General features: G+C 45.2%; 1 protein-coding gene and 1 non-coding gene across 5 annotated transcripts in view; one reads left to right on the forward strand and one right to left on the reverse strand.

The window, feature by feature from the left end:
- IRAG1 (inositol 1,4,5-triphosphate receptor associated 1) overlaps window positions 1-22339 on the forward strand; it is a 123412-nt gene extending 101073 nt beyond the window's left edge. For all 4 annotated transcript variants that reach the window (XM_055548639.1, XM_055548640.1, XM_055548641.1 and 1 more), the window contains 5 exons: window positions 858-965; window positions 2981-3045; window positions 10976-11095; window positions 12410-12544; window positions 18896-22339. In XM_055548639.1, coding sequence (XP_055404614.1) covers window positions 858-965; window positions 2981-3045; window positions 10976-11095; window positions 12410-12544; window positions 18896-19139 — 672 coding nt within the window. In that variant the 3' untranslated portion in view covers window positions 19140-22339. The remainder of the gene's footprint in view (window positions 1-857; window positions 966-2980; window positions 3046-10975; window positions 11096-12409; window positions 12545-18895) is intronic.
- On the reverse strand, window positions 17421-17492 carry TRNAC-GCA (transfer RNA cysteine (anticodon GCA)). The gene has a single exon. It is a non-coding gene; the product is annotated as a tRNA-Cys (tRNA).
- Window positions 22340-25045: the final 2706 nt, after the last annotated feature.

Genomic DNA, 25045 nt, shown 5'->3' on the forward strand with positions numbered 1-25045 from the left:
CTGTACCATCTCTTTAATGAACATGAAATGATGCACACACTTTGCTATTGTCATAGTTTTCCTATGCTAGTCAGGTTTCATACACTGTCCAATAACTAGAGGTCATTTTTGTTCCATTTCTTTAGGATCTGATTGATTAAAATCAGAATTGGGACTTCCCTGGCAGTCCAGTGGTTGGGAAACTTCACCTTCCAATGCAGAGGGTGTGGGTTTGATCCCTTATTGCCTCATAGCTCAGTTGGTAAAGAATCTGCCTACAATGCAGGAGACCCCGGGTTGATTCCTGGGTCGGGAAGATCCCCTGGAGAAGGGAAAGGCTATGCACTCCAGTGTTCTTGGGCTTCCCTTGTGGTTCAGCTGGTAAAGAATCTGCCTGCAATGCGGGAGACCTGAGTTTGATCCCTGGATTGGGAAGATCCCCTGGAGAAGGGAAAGGCTACTCATTCCAGTATTCTGGCCTGGAGAATTCCATGGACTATATTGTCCATGGGGTCACAAAGAGGCAGACACGACTGAGCGGCTTTCACTTTTCAGGGAGCCAAGAACCCACATGCCTCATGGCCAAAAAACCAAATCATGAAACTGAATCAATATTGTAACAAATTCAATGAAGACTTTAGAAATGATTCACATTTTAAAAAATCTTTAAAAAATCAGAAGATGTTGAGAAATCACTCCTCACTAATAAAAAAATTTGTTAATTTTGGCCACTCTCTCCACCCCAACCTCTACCACCATCATTACCTTAAAGCCAGAATATCCAATGAATACAGCATTAGGAATTAGTAGGCATTTCCCAGGCCTTTCTGAACTTTGGGTGCTTCCTCTGTGACAGTGAATCCATTCTCTTCCCACAGAACATGCCCCGCCGGAGGGTCAGCGTTGCCGTGGTGCCCAAGTTTAATATCCTGAACCTGCCGGGCCAGTCACCCAGCTCATCCCCCATCCCCTCCTTACCAGCCCTGGTGAGTATCATGATGCTTGCCTCCCAGGCCTCAGGCTCACAACTGTGGGGGTGACCTGGATGGGGCAGCATCAAAGAAGTGGGAAAATTCACAGCACAGATTCTGTGCTATAGGTTATAGGCTGAGAAACCTCAGCGTAGACCAGGCCCCATGTCTTGCACTGCCCAGAGAAGAAGACTTAGTATCCCTGAGCAACGTGCTGGCCACTCAGAGAGTGTTCCTTGCAAAGTGTATCTCTCTCCATGCTTAAACCAGAACCCTCCACTCTACAGTGGGTTTAAACAGCTGAAAGTTGCATTGTGGAGGAAGTAGTAAGCTGAGCTTTGAACCCCAGGTGCTCTGATCCCAGAGCCTGAGTTCTTCAACCCAATGTTACCCTCCCTTGATTCATTACTGCATTGTTTACAACATGGAAAGATTGGACATAACCAGAATTTCCATTAATAAGAGATCTATTTAAGTAAATTATGAATAGCCCAATAAGGAGTTTCTATGCAGTTGCTAAATATAATGATTAAAATGTAAATTTTTATTTATTTCCATGAAGAAAGTCCATAATTTATTATAAACAAAAAGCAAAACCCCAGTGTTTACAGTGTAACTCTGTTTTGTAGTTTTAAAAAAGGGTTTGTCTGTCTATGTGTAGACATAGAATATTCTGAAAGAATATATATGGAACTACTAATAATAGTCATTTCCGGGCAGTGGTAAAAACCCAGGTAATTTTAATTTTTTGATCCCTTTTTATATTTCTATAGTAAAACTGTATTACTTAGAAAATAATGCATTTCAATGTTTTTAAACAAAGACTGTTCCTATAAACAGTTCCCATAAACTGTTCCCAGAACTTTGTGAATCTGGTTAATTCTATTTAAAACTCTTTAATTATTTCTCTAGTTGTTTCTCTATGCCCTGTTCATGATCAGCACTATTCTACAAAGAGCCAATCTGACTATATAAGCAATAAAAAGCTTTACTGTACTAATAATAGGTAGCAATAACTCTAAAACTTCTTTCACTTCTTCTGATCTTGAGCATTTTAATCATCCACGAGATCACTATAAGCTCCCAAATCACTCACTAAAATAAAGCAATTTGAAAACAATTTTTTGAAAAGGAGCCTCAGGAGTACTAGTTAATATGTTTTCAGTTCAGTTCAGTCGCTCAGTCGCGTCCAACTCTTTGCGACCCCATGAATTGCAGCGCACCAGGCCTCCCTGTCCATCACCAACTCCCGGAGTTCACTCAAACTCATGTGCATTGAGTCAGTGATGCCATCCCGCCGTCTCATCCTCTGTCGTCCCCTTCTCCTCCTCCCCTCAATCCCTCCCAGCATCAGGGTCTTTTCAAATGAGTCAACTCTTCGCATGAGGTGGCCAAAGTATTGGAGTTTCAGCTTCAGCATGAGTCCTTCCAATGAACACCCAGGACTGATCTCCTTTAGAATGGACTGGTTGGATCTCCTTGCAGTCCAAGGGACTCTCAAGAGTCTACTCCAACACCACAGTTCAAAAACATCAATTCTTCGGTGCTCAGCTTTCTTCACAGTCCAACTCTCACATCCATATGTGACCACTGGAAAAACCATAGCCTTGATTAGACAGACCTTTGTTGGCAAAGTAATGTCTCTGCTTTTCAATATGCTATCTAGGTTGGTCATAACTTTCCTTCCAAGGAGTAAGCGTCTTTTAATTTCATGGCTGCAGTCACCATCTGCAGTGATTTTGGAGCCCAAAAAAACAAAGTCTGACATTGTTTCCACTGTTTCCCCATCTATTTACCATGTATGTTTTAATAGAGACTATTTCCCAAACTATACTAAATGTACAATGTGGTTTCCAAATATACATTCCTTTAGACTAGGGATTGGCAATCAGGGCTCTCCATTAAAATCACACAGGATACTTCTAGAACATTCAATGCCTAGGCCCTACCCCAGGATTCAGAGACTGGTCAGCCCTGACTTCTCCCTTCTTAGCTCATCCTCAATTCAATATCTCCTGTTTTCCATTCAGTCAGAATCATCCAATGGGAAAGGCAACCCACCTGTCTCCCCAGCACTGCCTGTACTTTTGGAAAAGTAAGTATGTCCATTTTCTTCTTAACTTTGGGGATCTCAGAGTTGAAAAGTTCTCCCACTCACCTTCCTCCCATCCTCACTCACAAAATGCAGTAGGAGGTAAATTAAGTTCTAGGGGGAAATGTATGGTACTCTGAGACCCACAAAGATTTCAGACCCAGTTTGCAAAATTCCTGGACAAGGAAGATGCTGTAGATGAGTGCAAGTGTGCCTCGATCCTAGAAGAGCCCAGAGGGGACAGAAGCCTTCTTTATTCATTAGGATACTTTGAGCTACAGATGCAAGAAAGCCCCAAATCAAAGGTATTTAAATAGTAGGTGAGGCTTTTCCTGGTATGGCAGGGCCCCAGCTCAGCCTCTATAGTTTCCTTGTCTCTGCCCACTTTGCATGTTGACTTCATCAGCAGATTTGTGACAAATGGCTAATGCCAGGTGTTTCATCCAGACATGACAACATCTTGAGGAAGAAAGGGACCATCTTGTCCCATGTTTGTTTCTTAGGAACCAGTCTTTCAGTCTTCCTTTTTATCTTGTTAGCAGATTTGGAACATGGTCCCTTTCTAAACCAATCACAGGCAATGTGATTGACAATGAGATTGTCATCATAGTTTTAAACTATACCCTGGAGATGGGAAGAGAAGATCAGCTTCCCATGGAGCAACTGGATCCATGAAGAAGAGTAAATTCCCAGGCAAAATCATGTTGCTGTTAGGAAATAGGAAGAATGAATAATGGGTTGGCAACAGTTTCTGCTACATGTAACTTCTCTAGGTCTCTATGCTGTTTGCAGTTCTTTTCATCCTTAGCCGAAGCAAGGCAGGCTATTTCTACATGCTCAAGAGAAGTTTATAACTTGCTTTTCCAATTCTTTCATTTACTTGCTGGAAACATCTGGATCACAGCTGCCACCTCTCAGAACTTTCCCCTTATGTCTTTCTTCATTTGGTAGAACATTCACCTCTATTCTTCCTTCTTCCTTGCCTTGAGACAGCTTTAGTACTTCATTTTTCATTGCTGTTAGAATAGTTTTGCTTGACCTGGCAAGGAAGGTCTGTGTCGTGTGCCTTTTTTTAGTACAGGCAAGCTCCCAGCTCCCCACCCCAGACTCAGCCTGTTTTCCTCACTTCTCAGTATATGCAACCACCAACATATCACTCAGAGATTCATTCTCTTCCCATTAATCTTTTTTTTTTTTTTTCATTCAGTAATAATATTTATTTGGCTCCCATTAATCTTGAAGTTGGTTGGGCAGTTCTTCACCTTGCCACCTTACCCAGAGAAAGCTTAGAGATCTTTCATGTTGAGTAGGGTGTTTTGTTTGTTTCCTTGTTTTTTTGATCACTACAGGGACATTGTAAAGGGGTGACAGACTCACAACCGTGTGGAGGTAATGGAGCCTACAGAATCTTGCCAAGTCCCTAGAGTCATAGTGTCCAGTCCATGGTCTCTGAAATCTCTCCAGAAACAGTCATCTGATGCCCTAAGTGAGAAGCATGCTAAAATCCTCCCCCCAAGTCCCACCTTAGGACACACCAACCCCCTTTCCAAGAGGGCCCTAACAAGGCTCCATTCTCAACCCTCAGCCTGTAGAGCCAGTCAAGGCAGAAGATCTACATCCCCTTTCTCCCCAGCAGACTTTCAGGATGGGGCAGGGCCTGTACTCTGTAGAATGAATGCTCAGGCCAGCTGAGAGCTTCCATCTGAGGCAGAAGAGATCATCAAGGATCTGAACTATCCTTAAGTAGGAGAAAGTGAAGTACAAAACTGGGGACAGTAGGTAGCAGCCCTGAATCAGGAGTGGCAATAAATGAGGATCAATGGTGGCAGCACCATTCCAAGGGTATAGAACCAAGAGAGACAGGGACAGAGTGAGGACTGAACCTAGTCGAGCAAGAAACCCTAACAAAGCAACTGCATGCTGCTCATTCTTATGGGCTATTCAAAAAGACCACCGTGATACATTACCCATGCTATGGTTGACTTGCCTGTTGGGAATACACGCAGTCTATAAAGATGACTGCAGAAAGGGGAGGGGCTGTTCAGAGGAGGAGAGATTCAGATTAACAACAACTCTCCGTTCTGGATTTCTAAAAGATGAAAAATAATTTTGATCTAAATTTATGGAACTGGAAATATCTAATAGATTGCCAAGAGATCGGCAATGAGACAATCTGTGAGTGAAAATGAATTCATAATTTCCATTCTAACAGAAATACAGTTGTTTATAACTGCCTTTTCCATACTGTTAAAGAGAAACAATGCATTATCAGTTAATATGTATTACTATCTAGATTGTTGTGTTTAAATGATCTCACATTTCCCTAAGCATACAGTGATTGAGCAGAAGGGGAGTTGGCTAAGCACAAGAAAGATGATGAGAAGATCATATTGCCTGTGGATAGTTCAAAAGCAAATATCTGATCACAGACTGCACTCCCAATAATAACTTGAAAGAATTCTGAGCCTTGTTCTTCCATATGACTTCATAGAAACCTGTTCTTCACTCAATAAGGGTCTAGGAACCTGTAGACGTAGAGAAAAATAGAGAGAGTGATATTTAAAATTAATATTAAAGATTAAAATAGAATAAGGCTCAAGAACAGCTTCATTTTAACTTTAAACAGTTTCAGTTTAACTTGAAAAAGCTATTTATTCATAGTCTTTCATTTCTTCACCAATTAATGACCAAGACCCAGGCACCTGGAATGCACTCAAGGAGCTCACAGTATAATGGGAAAGATAGATGGAAAACAGCCTACTGTAATATAGTGTGGTGAGTGATATCAGAAGGAAGAACAGGTTATAAGGAAACAACATACAAGAAAATGAGCACATCACCTAGTTTTGGTAATCGGGGTTGCTTAGAAAACATTTCCTCTAGCAATTTATGTTAAAAGTGAAACCTGAAGGTTATAATAGTTAACCAGGTAACTAGGAGGTAAATAACATTCCAGGAACTAAGGCAATAAAGTATGGCGTAATCAAGGAATAATATTGAAGATAATGAGAATTACTCTTATTATTTACTGCATGCTTACTTTATGCCAAGTTCTGTTCTAATTGCTTTACATTAATGATCTCCTTTAATCCTTATAATAATACCATGAGGAAGGTATACTATTAATATTTTTGTCTTATAGATGAGGAAACTGACACTCAGAGAAACCATCACATACCTGAGGATACACAGCCAGTAGATAATAGATCTCATGCACTTAACCTCTTAATAGACACTCCAACTGGACAAATGGGAAGAAATTCAGTGTGACACACAAGAAGAGAGTGGATTTAAGAGCTATTTTTGAAAAAGCTCCTGTGAGCTATTGTGAAATAACTTGATGACCGGGCATGGAGTGGAGGGCGGAGTAGGTGGGAGTGCAAAGTGCACACAGAGCCATTCACTGAAGGATCGGCACCATCATAAATGCGGATGGTGCCCAGGGCTGGTTTCATAAAAGGGGCCATTATATTGCTATAGCACAGAGCGATTTTCTCTTTAATCTGTAAAATAACCATTTTCTACATTTTTGAAGCAGTCAAGATAATTGCTTACAGGTTTTATATGACATTAAATATATATAGTTAAACAGTTCCCCTTTGCTGATAGTATTCTGGAATGGATTAGCCTTCAATCAACCTATTAGTGAACTCCAGGAACCTGGGACTGAGTAACTGAGACTCAGGAAGTTCTTGTAGCCAAGGTCCCCCAGGCTGGACTTGTCTGAGGGAGCCTGGTAATGGGGGTGGCTTACAGACATAGCTGAGTCCAAGAAGGTAAGATCTGTCCATGGGAAAGGACTGGAGTCGCTTTCAAATACTGTTGACCACATGGGGAAAATAGAATCTAATATAGCTGCAGGTCAAACAACACATTTTTACTACGTATCTCTTCACATTACTGAGAGCTAAGCACAATGACAAACATTTTTGACCCAGTGGACGTGAGAGAACAATGAGCCTCATTCTAATCAGTCATCTCAGGAAGAAAGCACACAAGATTATGAACTGGGGACAGAGGCCAAGATCCAGGAGTGTCTGGCCCAGAAATCTCAAGGTGGGCACAGGCTGTGCTCAGCTCCAAGCTTACGACCATGCGTAGGGATTCCTTCAGCTCAGTCCAAACACAGTTCTCAGGAAAGAGTCATTTACATAGAGGATCTGCCCATTTTGTAAGATTAACTGGCAGGGGATGAGCCACAGTGAAGGCAATACAGCTCAGCAAACACTTAGAGGCACTTCCCATGTGCTAAGCATCATTCAAACCGAAACACACTCTGCAATCACAGTCATACAGAAGGAAGAGCATGTGTATAAAAGTGCCATAGCTCTGAGTTATGCTGCAAAAGAGGTTTCCTGAGGATATAAAGGGAGGGAGAGATCAACTTTAACCAGAGGGTATGAGAGAGAGGAAAACATTAGCAAGAGCTTCACAAAGGAAAATATATTTGAACCAAGCCTTTGAAGTGCATGGGGAGAAGATTCCAGATAGTTGGAGAAGATATTTAAGGAACTATAAGCTCAGTCTAGGAGCTTCCCTGGTGGCTCAGATGGTAAAAAATCTGTCTGCAGTGAAAGAAACCTGGGTTCAATCCCTGAGTCAAAAAGAATCCCTGGAGAAACAAATGGCTACCCACTCCAGTATTCTTGCTTGGAGAATTCTATGGACAGAGGAGCCTAGTGGACTACAGTCTGTGGGATTGCAAAGAGTCAGACACAAATGAGCAACTAACACACACACAGACTCAGTCTAGGGGTCAGGAAATAACTGCAAAGATTTTACACCCTACCATATTTTGGGGCTTCCCCGTAGCTCAGTCAGTAAAGAATCTGCCTGCAGTGCAGAGACCTGGGTTCGATTCCTGGATCAGGAAGATCCCCTAGAGAAGGAAATGGCAACCCACTCCAGTATTCTTACCTAAAGAATCCCATGGACAGAGGAGCCTGGTGGGCTACAGTCCATGGGGTCACAAGAGTCAGACACAACTTAGTGACTAAACCACCACCACCATATTTTGTACAAGAATGGCTTTCCCTGCCCTTGGCTGTAGCTCTGTTTTTCTGCTCTTTTTCCAATCCTTTGGAAAAATAAGAAACTGTACGTTAGGCAGAGGTCACATAGAAGGGACTGGATAATGTGATTTTAAAAAGGAGAAATGTTATGAATAGCTGATATTTTTCGAGTGTTCTTTCTTGTTCACAATGGGTTTTGGTTTCCAACCTGATGAAATGTAAATTTTACAAGGCCTGAAGGAAACTAAGACAAGGAAACTCATGCTGAGAATGAGGAGACTCACTCATGAAGCCTGGCTGAGATGTCAGGGAGGGTAGCAGCTGTGAGCTTCAGAGTCCTGGCTGCAAAGCCCTAGTCACTGTTCTGCCTTGTTTGTGGTCTCCGCCATGACAAGACTCCCATTGGAATTCCAGGCCCTTAGGTGAGCTGCAGGATACATAGAGAAAGCACAGCCATCAGGATACTTCCTTTCAACTCGTGATTTCATACCTCAAATGGACTCCTGGCACCATCAGCTATCCTACTTGAATCTAGCACATTTGTCCCCCTTACCTCCACCTCATGATGCTTATGCCTTCTCTACCCTCAAGATTGCCTAGCCTCCCTACTTCTCACTTTTAGTAGATGACCTTGTTTTTCCATTTTATAGAGAAAATTTAAGCTCTTGGAAGAGAAGATTCCTCTCATCTTCCTTTGCCAGATTTCCAGCCCACCATCTCCATTGCCTTCCTGCCTTTGTTATGAGTAAGGAGAAGTTTCTCTACCTTTCTAAGATCTGTGCCTACTTTCCTTTTCAAAGGATTTATTTCTTTGGTCTTCCCTCTTCTCTCATCCCCTCTACTGAACCATTTCTATCCACATTCACATGTGCTTCTGTCCTTGGACCCACTGCTTCAGCTGCACAGTCCCCCTACTCCCTGGCCTTGTCAGTTTCCTGTGTCCACATCTTCACCTTTCTCACTTCCCAGTCTTCACTCAGCCCTTTCCAATCTGGCTCCTGCCGTGTCACCAGAGCTCTTCTTGACCTCCATGGTATCCAATCCAAGAGTCACTTTTCCTATACACATCTGAGTCAGATTCTCAGAAGTGTGTGTGTGAGAGACAGTGCTCCCTCCTTGACACGCTTTCCATGTTCGGGGCGGGCGGGGGAAGAGGGTCCCTTTGCTCACTGCTTACAAAATCAGTAAAGTGGTAGAAAGGAAAATTCCTTTCATTGGAATGCTGGTAGTCTGTGAAGATGGTGGACTCACTGTCCCCCAAAACCACCTCCGAAGATCCTGCATGGCCAGGAAACCTTTAAGTGGAAAGAGGGAAGTCATCTCAGTTAATCATTGGGATGCGGGTCAGAGTGGTCACTATCCCCCCACTGTATGTAGTCTCATTGACTCTAGATGTTATATTGTTCACACAGTTTGGTCACATGATTGTTTGGGAGATGACTGAATGGGGAGCTAGGGAATAGATCTGGTCATCTGTTAACTTATTCTTCATTTCTACCTTTTTGATCTATAGGAGGAACCAAAAAGTTAGGCAAGTTGTGCTTGAGCCAGAGATAAGTAGAGCATGGTGGTGCCTGGTTTAAAAATTAGTTACAGGGACTTTCTTGGCAGACCAGTAGTTAAGACTCTGAGCTTCCAACACAGGGTGGGATGGGGTGGGGTGGAGTGAAGTAGATTGATTCCTGGTCAAGGAACTAAGATCCTATATGCTGTACGGCATGAATAAATGAATGAATGGTTAGTTTCAATATAGCTTTGCTAAAGTGACAAGGAAAGGGGCTTCCTGCTGAAGGAGGTTTCCCACAAAGAGCTGCTTACACTTTCTCAGCTCCCAGGACTCCACACTCTCCGGATTCTCCTCTTACCTCTCTGGCTGCTACTTCTAAGCTCCTCCGCAGGCTCCTCCTTCTCTACCTGAGCTAAGGGTGGGTATGCACGTGGCTTGGTCCTGGGTTGTCTTCTCATCTTTCCTCATATTTGTCCCTAGACATTCTTTTCCATTCCTCTGGCATTAAATACCAGCTATCTTCTGAATATCTCCAGTCTAGAGCTCTCCTCTTAAGCACTATGGTACATACAACCACCAACTTGGCATCTCCAGCTAGATACCTCACAGGCATCAAAAACATATCTTATCCAGAAGTTAACTCTTACTTCATTGCCTCTCTTCAGTCCCTCAAACTTCACATCTTTTGTATCTCAAGGTCTTCACACATCTGTATCCTCTACCTGGGATGATCTTCCCTCTGCCATAGACGTGCTGGCTTCTCATCTTTCAGGTCTGTTATTCCATTTCCAAGAGGTCTTTTGTAGCCATTCAATCTAAGCAGATTCTTCCCTTGTTATTTTCTGTCATTTCACAGAGTTTATTTCTCTCATAAAAGTCATCACAATTTGTAATTAATTTTATATTTTTTCTTGATTTTTGTGGGCATTTTCTCCTGCTGTGCTCCATGTTGGCTAAGACTTTTTCTTTTGTTTTCTAATGTCTTCCCAGCACATTACAAGGTGCCTGTGACTTAATCCTGGGTAGATATTTAAATGAATGAAGCAGAAGATGGACTGCAGGGATGGGATGACTCTGAACATTTGGTCCACCCCCATCTTCTTCCTCTTAGTACCCTGGAGCTCCCAATAGCTGACTGTCTACTCACAGCATCTCTTGGAAAAAGAATGAAAGTGGGTTTGAGAGCAGGAGGGAAAAGGGGAGCTGGTACAGTACTGGATGTTTGGGGGTCTAGGGAGGATTCATGGACCAGAGCCTTTAAAAAAAAAATCTTATCTCAAGATAGAAAGATTGAAATAGATTCAACCCGAATGAGCTTCCTCACTTCTGTGCAGGAACAGGCCAAAGACATGGTTTGGTTTTCAGATGCCCTATCTGTCCCTGAAAGGATGTCCTGTCCTTGCCTTCTCACTAGTGGAAAGACAAATGGGGACCCAGATTGTGATGCCTCTGCTTCTGTGCCGACTCCGAGCTGCCTGGAGGGGATCAGCCAGGAGGCTAAGGCCAGGATGGAGGAAGAAGCTTACAACAAGGGGTGAGTCAGCTGTCAGCAGCCCTGAGGTCACCTGGCACGTCTCACAAGATACCTTCCCACAGACCTTTCCTGTTTCTTAAAGGATTTAGGGAAGCAACTCATGGCCCCAGGACCTCCTTGCCTGAGTAAGGAATTATATAGGAAAGAGCAGTACTGTTCCACAGGAAAGACAGGAGGAAATGGGGCAAGAGGGTGTGGTTAGATAATAACCAGACTGCCCTCTTTTTAGGCATAAAGCCACCAGAATGATCTGGAAGTCAAAGGCCCTGGGTGGGTTCCTCTTGGTGGTGCCTGAGGCTTCCTGACACATGCCCAGAGCAGTCACGCCGCTGCCAGCAGTGACCGGGAGCAGCTGCAGCCCCACTTCCCAGAACTGCCTCAGTCATCCCTTCTTCTTGTCACAGGAGTCCCCTCAACTTCTAGCCACTCCCTTCTCCAGTTGAGCTGGAATAGCACCTTTGGCCTGTTGTCAGTCACTGATGGGACAGAATACTGAGCAGGGCCCCAGCCCAGCCAGGTAAAGAACTACCTCTGACCAGGCACTGCATCCTGAGCTTCTTGCCTTGTAGCCCCTGAGGGAGATGCAGCCTCTCTCTGACATGGAACCTGTGGGCTTTGGTGTGGTGGCACAGTGGGGTTTGCCCCAGCCCAACTGTGCTGGCCTTAAACATTCAGTTGTTAGATGAGCAAAATGTATGTTCAGGGTAATATTAATCCTGGAAGTCAGAAGATTTCTCTCGAAAAGCCTGTCTTTTCACCCATACCTATCCTCTATACTTAGACTGGAGGGGAGTGAATGCTTCCATTGCCTTTGTGACCATTTACAGAGAACTTGTGTGCGTTTCACTTCCACAAAGCTTCCCAACAAGCCTGTGTATAAGCCCCACCTTCCCTAGGCCAAGCTGTACTCTTGTCACTTTCTCAAAATGTTCCATCACCTGTGCAATGGGTGCCAGCCCCTCCTTCTCACAGGGGAGTAGCCAAGGCTCCAAGGCCACACAGAGAGCAGATGCAGTCCTTAGCCCTCCCAAATGGTTTGTTGGAGAAGAATCTAGCCAGGAGACTGCACCCACATTTTTTGCCCATCTGTTTTGTCACACTTTCACATAAACAGGAAGGATGACTGGGGGTGAAGGGAAACCGTCCTGATACGAGCCACCGTGGGATGTGGTGGCTTTTCCCTATTGTGTGGAGCCACAGGAAGTGAGAGCAGAATCCCGGCAAGTGCTCAGAGCCCCTCCTCTAGCAACTCAGGGAAGGATGCTCTGCATCTGCTGGCCTTTCCAGACTCAGTTGTTCATTGTTGCCTTCCAGATACCAGGAAGGTCTAAAGAAAACCAAGGAGCTTCAAGACCTGAGGGAGGAGGAAGAAGAACAGAAGAGTGAGAGCCTGGAGGAGCCAGAAGAGGCGGCAGAAACTGAGGAAGAGGAGAAGGAGCAGAGAAGCAGGTTGCAGCCCTCACAGTTGCTAACTTGGGCCTCAGTCCCTTTCACTGCACAGCATCCCTGGAGGGGCCAGTCCAAGGCCGTCCAGGGCCCAAGTGAGCAGCCAACAGGAGGGAACTCATGTTGGAGGAAGAGGCAGAGGGAATCCCAAAGAGTCCAAATAGTTAACAAGGAGGGCTTGCCAGGGTTTAGGGGTCAGGGGTGTCCAAGGGTGGGGTCAGGAGTTCCTAAGAGCTGAGAAAATGCAAGGGACCACAGTTAACTCACTGCCCAGCCATCTGCATGAGAGATCCAAGGTCAAGGGAGTTGACCTGAAGCCCTCGAGTAGGATGGGGGTGGAGAGAACACATAGAGATAGGGGACAACTCAACTTTGTGGCAAACATGAGTCTCCAAAAGGTTTCTTCCATGGTGACCAAATATATTTTATATTTTAAGTGCATTTTCCACAAAATCTATGTAACATGTAGATAAAGGTAATGTAGATCCAGCATCTTGCCCTACCTGTACCCTATGGATCTTGTGACAAATTGACGTCCTGGATTTTACCGGAGGGGCCCAATTTTGTATATCCGGCCCTATTATCTCTATTAGCACATTTAAACTAGAAGTCTTGAGTTTTGGATTTTTAAATGTAGTTACAGCTAACTTGGAACACTTCACCAAAATTACTGCTTTTAGACTCCCAGGCTACCTTCAGTCCAGGATGACTTTAGTCAAAAATGATCAATTAATCTAATCAGCTGCTTCATTTGGGATAGGGCATGTTGTCTGTGTCTCATTGCTAGCAGACTCTGGAAATCATATGCATGCAATGAAACATGTAATAAAATGCAGATTCAAAGTGAGATGGATATGCTTCAAAGCACATAAGAACAAGCAGCAGAGCCCAGTTGGAAGATTCAACCAGAATAAGAGGCGTTAGCCTGCATGAGTCAACTCCAGCGTTCATGGGAAGAGAAAGTGTTTCACAGCTGGAAACAAACGTGTGCTAGGATGCACTACCTCTTCTAGGGAGAGAAGCCCAGTGTTCATAATCAAAGCACAGTCCCTGCTCTGAGCGACTGAGTCCTGTCTTTCTCGGTCTTCTGTCCCTCCTGGGGGTCCTCTGCTCTCATTTTGTTGGCCACCACACTATCTCCTCTCCTTTAACACAGTCAAGCCCAGGCCTGACAACAGCCCTTTCTTTCAGTTCAATTCAGTTCAGTTCAGTCGCTCAGTCATGTCCAACTTTTTGCAACCCCATGAATTGCAGCACGCCAGGCCTCCCTGTCCATCATTGGCTCCCATCAAAACAAAAGACAGGCTGGGACTTCTAACCCTTCCAAACACCAAGAAAGAACAAAAGGAACAGACCACAGAGAGTACATGGAATATAAACAAACTGGTTTACAAAGTACAGGGCTAGAATCCTTATCTAGCTGGTTTGATCTTGGGCCATTGGCGGCTCCCTTCTAATTCGTGGAATCCCAGCAGAAGAGAGGCTGTGCCCAGCTCTCCCTCTCTCCAGCTCTTGGTCAGCAGTGCATGGCAATGGTTGCCCTTCACATCCATCGTCCAAGGGTGTTCTCTTGGTCCTGCTGATCCTGAAAGGCCTTGTTCTCTCTCCCAATCCCTGCTCCCTCTCAGATTCACTTTCTGATCTTAAGAACATGCCTGGACCTCAGGGGATGGATACCAGGCATCAGCACAGCCTCAGAAGGGTCCTTAGCACATGGTGCAGCTTCACCTGTTCAGGCTCAGCAGTGTGGCATCATCGTCTCCATAACGACTGACCATGCTATCAGGGAAACTGCCCACTCCCGGTCACAGGATCCCTTCCTCACCCATCACCCAACCCAGACCAATCCCAAGAGCCATTGTCTCGAATGCCAGACAATCCATTCATCCCCAAGTCCCTAACACACACAGTTGCCTGCAGACACCTCTACTCAAGCACAAGTCCCACCACTAAATTTTGGCATCTCACTAACAAGCAAGGTCTGGAGTTGTGAAAAGTTCCATGTCCTATTTAGTACATTTGAAAAACACTAGGATCACCCCAGCAGCCAACCCTTTATTGAAGACATTCAACCTGCAACACTGAATCTCTCCTCTATTATAATAATATAATCTGTTCTCAATATTACTTTCTGGAGGATCAGCTTCAATGAACTTATTGGGTGAATCAACCCAAGATCTTAACTACATTAAAACAGAGAACATCAGTCTTCTGACATATATGTAATGCACTGAATGAATGAGACTCATAAGATGCAACAGAAAACTGTTGTCTTGGCTCCCAGTGTCTCTGCAGAACTGCTCCATGGGGTTAAGATGATATTAGGCAGACTCCTTTATGTTTCCAATAACTCTCAGAAAATAGAAGTCCTATGATCAACTTGAAGTCCCAGGAATAACCTCATTTCAGTCATTTAAATGGCTAGATCCCTGAAATAGTCAAAATCCTGAACTTAAAAAGTTCAACCTTCTACCCATCCCTTCCTGCCTCCAGTCAGCTTGGCTCTGCTTCAGGAAGGAAGCCAATAGTGGGGACAGAGTTGACTTCTTGCTCTCTGTCACTCGTGCCCTCCACCGAGCTTAGTTAATGCAGTGCCTGATCTCTCCAGGGCTGGGCAAGGGGATGGAGATTAAGGGTAGGGAAGGTATTACTTCACTGGTCTTATTGTGAGCAGGCTCAAGGCCTCAGCAGGGATTTAAGGCTGATTTTTTTTTAATATTTATTTTTACTAATTTATTTCAGTACTCTTGCCTGGAAAATCCCATGGGCGGAGGAGCCTGGTAGGCTGCAGTCCACAGGGTCGCTAAGAGTCAGACATGACTGAGCAACTTCACTTTCACTTTTTACTTGCATGCATTGGAGAAGGAAATGGTAACCCACTCCAGTGTTCTTGCCTGGAGAATCCCAGGGACAGGGGAGCCTAGTGGGCTGCCGTCTATGAGGTTGCACAGAGTCGGACACGACTGAAGTGACTTAGCTCAGCTTACTAATTTATTTGGTTGTGCCAGGTCTTAGTTGTGGCCTGTGGGATCTATTTCCCTGACCAGCAATTGAACCCGGGCCCCCTGCATCAGGAGCTCAGGATCTTAGCCACTGGACGAGGGAAGTCCCCCGACTTTCTGATTTTGTTCAGTGTGGTGTTTTATGGAACCTTCAGAGAACCCCACACCACCGCCCCCCTCCCCCACACACACACCATTACTGAGGATCACTCAACTGCAATTCCCTTTGTGAGGTCAAATGCAGCTCTTCTGGCTGGCTACTTATAATCTCTCTCTCAGTCCTTGGGCAGCTGGAAGTGTAGCTTCTGTGCTCAGCTTCTTTGTAGTGTTTCCAGGTCTATGACATCCTGTGCCAGCTCTCCCTCTCCTGCCTATACCCAGTTAAAATGAAATACACATCTCTGGCCCACTAGCGGTGGGAGGATGGTTCTCGGTCTCATGGCCCCATGTTCTGATGGCATCAAGCAGTTCAGCAAGATTCTCATTCTTCAGATCCCTCAGGTGGGAGTCACATACCAGCCCACTCACCATGTGCCCAAACTGCGATGTATTGAGCTCCCCACGCAGCATCTCCTAGCCCAGGTGACGGGGGAGCAACCTCACTCCTCCCAATGGAGGAGTAGGTAGAACTCAGTACAACCAAAAATTGATTTCCAAAGGAATTCTATTTCTAATCAATAATTCTATTTCTAACCATTTTTATAGACTTTAAATAGGTAACCAGCTGAGGGTCATGAAGCCTATCTTACCCTCCTCCTTCCCAATCCCTCTAAGGGATGGAGTGAGAGTGGGATTCTTCCAGCTCCAGCAGCTTGTTTTGGGGCCCAGAAAAATACAGCCCAAAAGAAAGACTGTGCCATAGCATCCAACTGTATCTAAATAGAAGTTAAAGAATCAAAATGGTGCCAAAAGAAAACAAGCTTCCATTTCCAAATTCTCTCTCCCCTACAGTTATGAAAGTAGCCAATAATTTTCCACCTTGGCTCATGTGCTCACTGTTTTGCTTTGCTTAACTGCTTCTGAAACAATTATCAGTGGTTTCCCATGTGGAAAAGAAATCAACCAATGCTTTGACATTCCAAGGCAGGTACTCTGAGCATCTGATCCCTCTGTACAGAGGGTATTTGTTTAATCTTTCTACCCATTGTAAGGCATCTAGAGCTGTCTACTTCTCAGCAAGTGGCCTGCATATTTCAGGGTCTATGTGAGCCTCAGGATCTGGAAAAGGCCCTCCTGTCACTTCTCACCTTCTCCATTTGGTGATGTTCAGTATTCTCAATTTTAGATGGATCAATCAATCAATCTGGGATTAGAAACAGGAAGAAATTCCAGCTTAATGAATGTGTCCAGGGCTTCTCCAGAGAGCTTTAAGAATGGACTCTTCCAAGTGGGCCATCTGACCAAATGTCTTTTCAGTTCAGTCATTCAGTCATGTCCAACTCTTTATGACCCCATAGACTGCAGCATGCCAGGTTTCCCTGTCCATCACCAACTCCCAGGGCTTGCTCAAACTCAGGTCCATCGAGTCAGTGATGCCATCCAACCATCTTTTCACTGTGCCACAAAAAAACAGTGGAAAAGTTGAAAGGCAGTCAGGAAGAGAAGAAGGAAAGGTGGGGAGGTGGGAAGAAAGGGGGGGTAGGAAGAAATTCCAGCTTAATGAGTGTGTCCAGGGCTTCTCCAGAGAGCTTCAAGAATGGACTCTTCCAAGTGGGCCATCTGACCAAATGTCTTTTCAGTTCAATCATTCAGTCATATCCGACTCTTTCCGACCCAATGGACTGTAGCCTACCAGGCTCCTCCATCCATGGAATTTTCCAGGCAAGAGTACTGGAGTGGGTTGCCATTTCCTTCTCCCCTGGGAAGCCCAGGGGAGCTTCCCAACCCAGGGATCAAACCCGGGTCTCCTGCATTGCAGGCAGACGCTTTACCATCTGAGCCACCTGGGAAGCCAAGGGTGCGGGGGGGACACAGGCAAAAAGCAGAGGTGAGGGGATGAATGGCAAGGAGAGAAGAGAGAAAAGTGTGGAGAGACCAGAGAAAGTGGAGGAAGAGATATTTGGGAAGGAAGATTTATTTTATATATATATATATATATATATATGTGTGTGTGTGTGTGTGTGTGTGTGTGTGTGTGTGTGTGTATTGAAGAAGGCAATGGCACCCCACTCCAGTACTCTTGCCTGGAAAATCCCATGGGCGGAGGAGCCTGGTAGGCTGCAGACCATGGAGTCGCTAAGAGTCAGACGCAACTGAGCGACTTCACTTTCACTTTTCACTTTCATGCATTGGAGAAGGAAATGGTAACCCACTCCAGTGTTCTTGCCTGGAGAATCCCAGGGATGGGGGAGCCTGGTGGGCTGCCGTCTGTGGGGTTGCACAGAGTCAGACACGACTGAAGTGACTTAGCAGCAACAGCATATATATGTGTGTGTATATATATATATTTTTTTTTTAATTGAAGGATAATTGCTTTACAGAATTTTGTTGTTTTCTGTCAAACCTCAGCATGAATCAGCCATAGGTATACATATATCCCCTCCCATCTCCCTCCCCATCCCACCCCTCTAGGTTGATACAGAGTCCCCATTGAGTTTCCTGAGCCATACAGAAAATTCCTGCTGGCTATCTATTTCCCTGGGAAGGAAGATTACTAGGACTGAGAAAATACTTGAATAAGTCACCCTGAGGTTGCCAGAGGCTAAGAGTTCTCTGGAAGCCCCTGGGATGGTTTGAAGTGAGCTCTTAAGGTTACTGGTTCCATGTCATTTATAATTCAACGTCAGGAGTCTTCTAGGAGTTTATCACAGTCCTTCCACTCTGGACATGGGCATATGTGGAGCTGAACACAACAAATTATGCCTCTGAACATGGAGGCAGGGGACAGGTTATAACATGGAGCTGATCTCTACATTAGTGACACTAAGTACAGAAAAGATGCTGGGCCTGCATGGATGCATGGGAGTCTGGGTCAGCCAACCTGGATCTCGGGCCTTGGGGGAGTTCAGATGTCAATGACCATCTCATGAATAGATGAGGGCATGTGTCAAAGGCTGAATGATCACACAAATAGAGTGGTCTAGCCCAGTCACTCCTAATATAAAGGTTATGGACTGTTAGAATCACCTGGGGAAATGTTTTAAATTGTAGACTCTTGGACCATACCTTTGAAGATTCTTAGTCTGTAGTCCTGGGGTATTTTGAATAATTACTGCTAAGGAATTCTGCACAGCTGAGTTTGAGAACCATGGCTCAAGACAACTTGGAATGTATTCCAGGCAGAAGTATGGGTCGGGGCATCATATATGTGTCCAATATACTAAACCCTCCACCTGTTTTTTTCATTTGACAGCAAACTTGAAGAACTGGTTCATTTCTTACAAGTCATGTATCCCAAACTGTGTCAGCATTGGCAAGTCATCTGGATGATGGCCGCGGCGATGCTGGTCTTGACTGTCGTGCTGGGGCTCTACGGTTCCCATAACTCTTGCATAGAGCAGGCCGACGGGTCCCTTGGGAAATCCACGTGCTCGGCAGCCCAGCGGGACTCCTGGTGGAGCTCAGGACTCCAGCATGAGCAGCCTACAGAGCAGTAGAAAACCCAACACTCAGGCAGCGCCCTGCTCCACCACACGGCCTGTCGCCCTTTCCTCAAGCATGACACGTCAGGCCTGGACGTGGGCATGCCACTGCTGCCGTCAGGGGAACAAGCAGGGGTTCTTTCACACTTGGCACCCCTGCGGGAGCTATTCACACACAATAGCTGATGTTCCTGGAGGATCAACAAAAAGCATCAGTGGACAAAGAAGTAGCCATCACCAGGGGACTTGAAGAGAAGGGAAGGTGGCTACGCCAGTTCAGATGGCTGGGGAGAAAGAAAATACCTTCCTCACAGGCAAACATGAAAAGCCCACTCTCCTTGGTTTTCCTCTCTACAATTGATCGGAAATCAGGAACGATTGTGCCTAAGGGCTAACTCTGCCCTGAGGATCAGACCTGGAATTTGGAATAGCAACATGAGTATCTTCCCATTTCACATCTCATTCTTACTGACTCTCCTTCAGCCTCCCCTCCTCCTCGTTGCAATCAGAGTTTTTCTTTACAGAAGATGGAAAGGTTTCTCAGAAAAATATTTAGGCTGATTTTAGCTCAGTGCTTGAAATGAAATGGGAAGATGTAAATTAATACATATGCCTCTGTACACATACAATACACACACACAGACACACACACACAAAGCACACACGTGCATGAAGTCAACTGTCCTCCAAATGTGTGCTCTGGGTGTGTGTTGTGCATAAAGCCAACCCACAGATTTTCACGTGTGGGGCAGTCACCAGGCACTTACCTGTTCAGTGAGCTCTCCACATGGATTTACGATGTTTGAGAAACGCTGAAAACTCATGACTTGCATGGTGAACTTGCTGGTCTCCATTTCCAGTGTTAATTCTAAGCTGCTATACAGCATGGTGGGGCCTTCCCAGGTGACTCAGTGGTAAAGAATCCACCTGCCGATGCAGGAGACACAGGTTCGATCCCTGGGTTGGGAAGATCCCCTGGAGGAGGAAATGGCAACCCACTCCAGTATTCTTGCCTGGAAAATCCCATGGACAAAGGAGTCTCGCAGGCTATAGTCCATGGGGTCACAGAGGGTCAGACACAGCTGAGCACACATGCATGCTTACAGCATGGTCTGTCCCCACTTTGCTCTCTCTGGGAAGGGAAGAAACATGGTGTGCTTCAACTTTCCTGTGCCCACTTGCAAGTGTGCATCTCTGCCACGAGGCTCCAGTTTCTGTGGGATTCCCAACACAAGTGTAGGTCTTGGGGCTTTCCCATTATTTAGCAGAAAACAGAGCAAATCCCACCTGCAGCTTGACTTCCTGCTCCACCTGGATAGCCACTGCCTGCCTTCTTGCCGCATCAGATCTGGGGAGTGCTGGTTTCTGTGTGGCTTTTATGGTGGTGTCTTTGCTTTTGTTTTGCTGTTGTCATTTGTTTTTGTTGCTGACCCTATGTAGAACTTACTATGAGCCAAACACTGGTATTATATAAGGATGCATTCACTGTGTCCTCACGAAAAAGAAAAAAGCTATGACTCTTCCCATTTTCACATAAGGAAACTGAAGCACAAAAACACAAGTAACTTGCCAAGGATACCCATGGGGTTGGAAGTTAAGCCCAGCCAGGCTGGTCCCAGAGGCTATGCTCTTAACCCTGCACTAAATTGCCTTTTCCAAAGGTCTTCTATCTAGTCATGTTCTGTTTCAGCCCCACACCCCTAGGTAGCCCTTCAGCCACTCCAAGTCATTTCTGGTTCCCAAACTAGACTGTTTTCTCATGCTCGTTTTTCTTCTGCCGTGCTCCTCTTTTCTTCTGGTCACTCTTCAGGACCAAGTGCAAAAATCACCCGCTCCATGCAGCTTTAATGGCCTCCCTCCAACTCCACACCAGACCACATTAATAGGTCATACCTTTCTCTGTACTTTTCAGCACTTTTAAAACATTTTCATTACTACTACTAATGAGCATTACTACAGTGTATCATAATATTAATAACTTATTTATGTGTCTGTCTTTCCAAGCATTTATCCTCAAAGACAAGAACCATGTCTTACCCATTCTCTGGGTAAGTGCCTAGCATGGTGGCTGATGCTTGGGAGGGTGTCATTTAATGTTGGTCAGAATGAGTGAGTGTGCAAAGTGGTGGAGAGCAGTCTGGGAACAGCTGACGTTTTGCATACTTCCCAGCACCAGCATCCTCACCACCACCATCTCAAATGGTGAATGAGAGAAATCATATCTTTATTAGCCTCAACTTATTCTAGAATTTTTTCAATCTACTCTGTGACCTAACAACATCATTTCCAAACTAAAGGGTTGGGCTTGAAGCAATCACTTCTTTCAGAAAGACTGACCTAGATCAGGACCCCACCCCCCCCACCCCCCACCCCGGTAAAACAGCTTTTTTTTTTTTTGGAGGGGGGGAGGGGGCGCCCTTTTCAGTGGCAAGAAAACCACTGTGAGAGAAGTCCAAGCCAGGGTTGATCAAGGATGTGCCATTAAGGTAAAGAGGCGCAGATCAAAGCAGATGGACATTGGATTCATGGATGGATGGTTTGCCCTACCTCTTCAAGGGGGAACAGACACACCGAAGGAGCTTTAGGCCCTCAGAGCCAAAGGCAGGATGTAAACAGAGCTCTGGAGAGTGTGGCTGTGAGGCAGGACTCTGGGCTGGCCAGTCTCAGCCTGCCTTGAAGAAGGACTGGGCCAAGCTGACCCATTGCCCCCTTGGCCACAGGGTTCCCACCTTTGTTTCCGGTTGAGACAAAGGCCAGGAGAGGAGCTGCAGTGAGCTCTTGAGCCTCCAGCTGCTTCATAGAAAGGCCTGCAAGAATGCTTCCAGACCAGACCCTCAGCCAAATGACTCTCTGAGTAAGAGAGGTCAAGGACAAGAAGTGACCAGAAGGAGCAAACGAGTAATCACATTACCAAGGGAATTCCTGAAACAGGACTCCTCGGTATTTCTTAAAAGCCAAGATGGACCTAATGCTATTGGAACTGTTGCCAAAGCAGCAGTGAAATGGAGAGAAACAGGCCCTGTATGTCCAACAGTGAGTGAGATTGATCAGAAATAAAAGTTCCCTTCCTTCACCATGCCTCTGAGGTCTGACATTTCTGCTTGGCCCTAGGACTCTGTTGTTGGTGCCGCGATGTCCCCTCCTAAAGGACCTTCACTTTCTGTGTCACTCCCGTGTACAGCCTGGTAGAGTAAGAGGAGAGGGAGATGCGGGGTTTATGTATCACTGGCTGGCAGTTCCTAATGTTGTTAAACCTCACACAGGTGTGCTAGCATTGAACTATAGAGTGTCACGTACCTGAGTTTGAAAATAAAAGCACATTTCCAAACCTTTGGCAGCAGCCAAATGCCTCCTCATTTTGTGGAGCTGAGTCAGAACCTTGCCCAACCCTGAACTAGAATCTACCTTGGGTGACAGTACCGCCCAGGCCCCCAGGCCCTGGGTTACCAGATCCCTTCCAGGGCCTCGATCAATTCCTCTGTGTCTCATCCTCATTCCTGACCCTAGTTTCCCATATCTTCCTGGTCTGTGTGTGGTTTTGTTTTGTTTTTTTTTTAATACATTTTTCTGTGATCGAGACTGCTACGTTTTCACCAATCTGATTTCTACAGTTAGACAATCTTTTTTTTGTCTTTTCTTGCAGCAAGGGGCAGGCGAATGTGAACCTTCCAGATCCAGTTTCCTAAACAGACTCTCCTGCCTAGTACCTTGCATTCCCTGTAGTCCCCTTTCTGCCTGCCAGATTCAGGGCATTCAGTTCAGAACCTGACGTCCAAGAAGTTGCTGGCCCCACTCAGTAGAAGCTGAGTCTTCTTATGGGGGTTCACAGAATTCAACTGACATAAGCAAGAAATAAGATGTTAGCATATTAAGCCACAGAAATTCAGGAATGTTTATCATAGCAGTTAGCCTACCCTGACTAACACATACAGAAGCAGAGATAGGGAACTTCAAGAACAAATTTTCAAAATAGGAGACACGGACTTCGCAGTCAAGTGGCAGGAAACCAGAACACTGATATCACGGACTGGAAATAGGTGACCTGTGCTGTGAATAAAACAAAAATAATAGGTAAAGTCTTACCCATGATAACTTAAAAGACAGTCCATGGGCAACCTATAGCTCTAGGAGAAGCGGCTGAAAAGAATCAGAGTATTGAAGTATGTGAACTCTTTTTGGCTAACTTTTGAGAGAGATTGCAAGAAAAAGAAGTACTTGGGAAATAAGTGGATAAATTGAAACAAAGGGAAAAGGATACCGAGTTCCTAGACTGAAGGGTTAGAAAACCTGACTGCTTTAAAGCCCAATTAGACTGAAAAGAGCTTTGAGTGAAAAAGAACAAGTAAAACTTTAGTTGAATTCAGATCAGACCAGCCCTATGGTAAAGGTCAGAGTCAGGATATGGTCCTTCCATCTGTGGTTTCAAATGAACTCAATAGCCACCACTAAATTAGAGAGAGGGGCATGGGGCTGATGTTTAAAATCTCTCTCTCTCTCTCTCTCTCTCTCTCTCTCTCTCTCTTGAGAATTGTGACTGGGAAACGATTTGGGGTAGGATTACTGGCACGTGAAATCAAATGGAAGCAACTAGACCAGAATCCTAAGTTTGGGAAGGAGTAGTATTTACAATGGTACCCCACTCCAGTACTCTTGCCTAGAAAATCCCATGGATGGAGGAGCCTGGTAGGCTGCAGTCCATGGGGTCACGAAGAGTCAGACACGACTGAGCGACTTCACTTTCACTTTTCACTTTCATGCATTGGAGAAGGAAATGGCAACCCACGCCAGTGTTCTTGCCTGGAGAATCCCAGGGACGGGGGAGCCTGGTGGGCTGCCATCTCTGGGGTCGCACAGAGTCGGACATGACTGAAGCGACTGAGCAGCAGCAGCAGCATTTACAAAGAGATACAAGCCACGACTGAAAACTCCTTCGATTGTTAAGTTAGAAAACAACTTTTGGCATCCTGAGCTTACTTCAGCAGAAAGCAGACTGTACAAGCTGTGCTACCCCCAAGAAGCTTTGGGGGAATTTGTAATTCCCACTACAAATGTGGCCAAGGAAGATTCTATCCAATGAAGAGCTACAGAGAACAGTAGACATGGGACATGGGCTTTTCTCCTAGGAAGCAGAATCAGGATCTAAATGAAGGTAGGGAACTGTGGTTGACAGAACGTCTGAAGTATCTCCCCTCAAGATGTCCCCTACACCTCACTCCCTGGAACTCTTGAATGTGAGACATCACTCCTGTTATTTTGCATAGTGCAGTTGACCTTGAATAGGGAGATCCTTTCATAATTCTCTTTTCCTTTCCTGTCTTCCTTCCTTCTTCCTCTTTGTAATACTTTATCAAAAGCTTGAAGGCTAACTGTCTTTCAGGTGTGATGCTAGCTTTAAGGATAATGATGAAGAGGACACAGTTCCTGTTTTCCTGTCTCCCTGGCTCCATGGTGATAGAGTCGTTTATGTTTCTGAGGTCCCTGTAGCCTAGGTCTTGTGCTCACCCAAGTAATGAGGTCTAAACTACAGCTATTTAAGGTGTATTAAGGTAAGTCCCCTGGTCTCTGGGTTCTCAGATGGTGCTAGTGGTCAAGAATCCACCAGCCAATGCAGGAGATCCAAGAGATACTGGTTGGATCCCTGGGTCAGGAAGATGTCCTGGAGGAGGCATGGCAACCCGCTCCAATATTCCTGCCTGGAAAATTCCATGGACAGAAGAACCTGGCAAGATACAGTCCATGGGGCTGCAAAGAGTCCAACATGACTGAGTGAGCACAAACAAACCCTATTTATGTAGAAGTGCTCTATGCCTGTGCAGAGCAGATTCTCCTTTCATATTGGTATCTTCCACACCAATATATAACTTCATGACCAATACCATTTGTAGAGGAAAGAACTAGTTACCTATATACTACTCCTCTTT

This window comes from Bubalus kerabau, chromosome 15, assembly GCF_029407905.1.
Source record: "Bubalus kerabau isolate K-KA32 ecotype Philippines breed swamp buffalo chromosome 15, PCC_UOA_SB_1v2, whole genome shotgun sequence".
In the NCBI taxonomy this organism is placed as follows: Eukaryota; Metazoa; Chordata; class Mammalia; order Artiodactyla; family Bovidae; genus Bubalus; species Bubalus kerabau.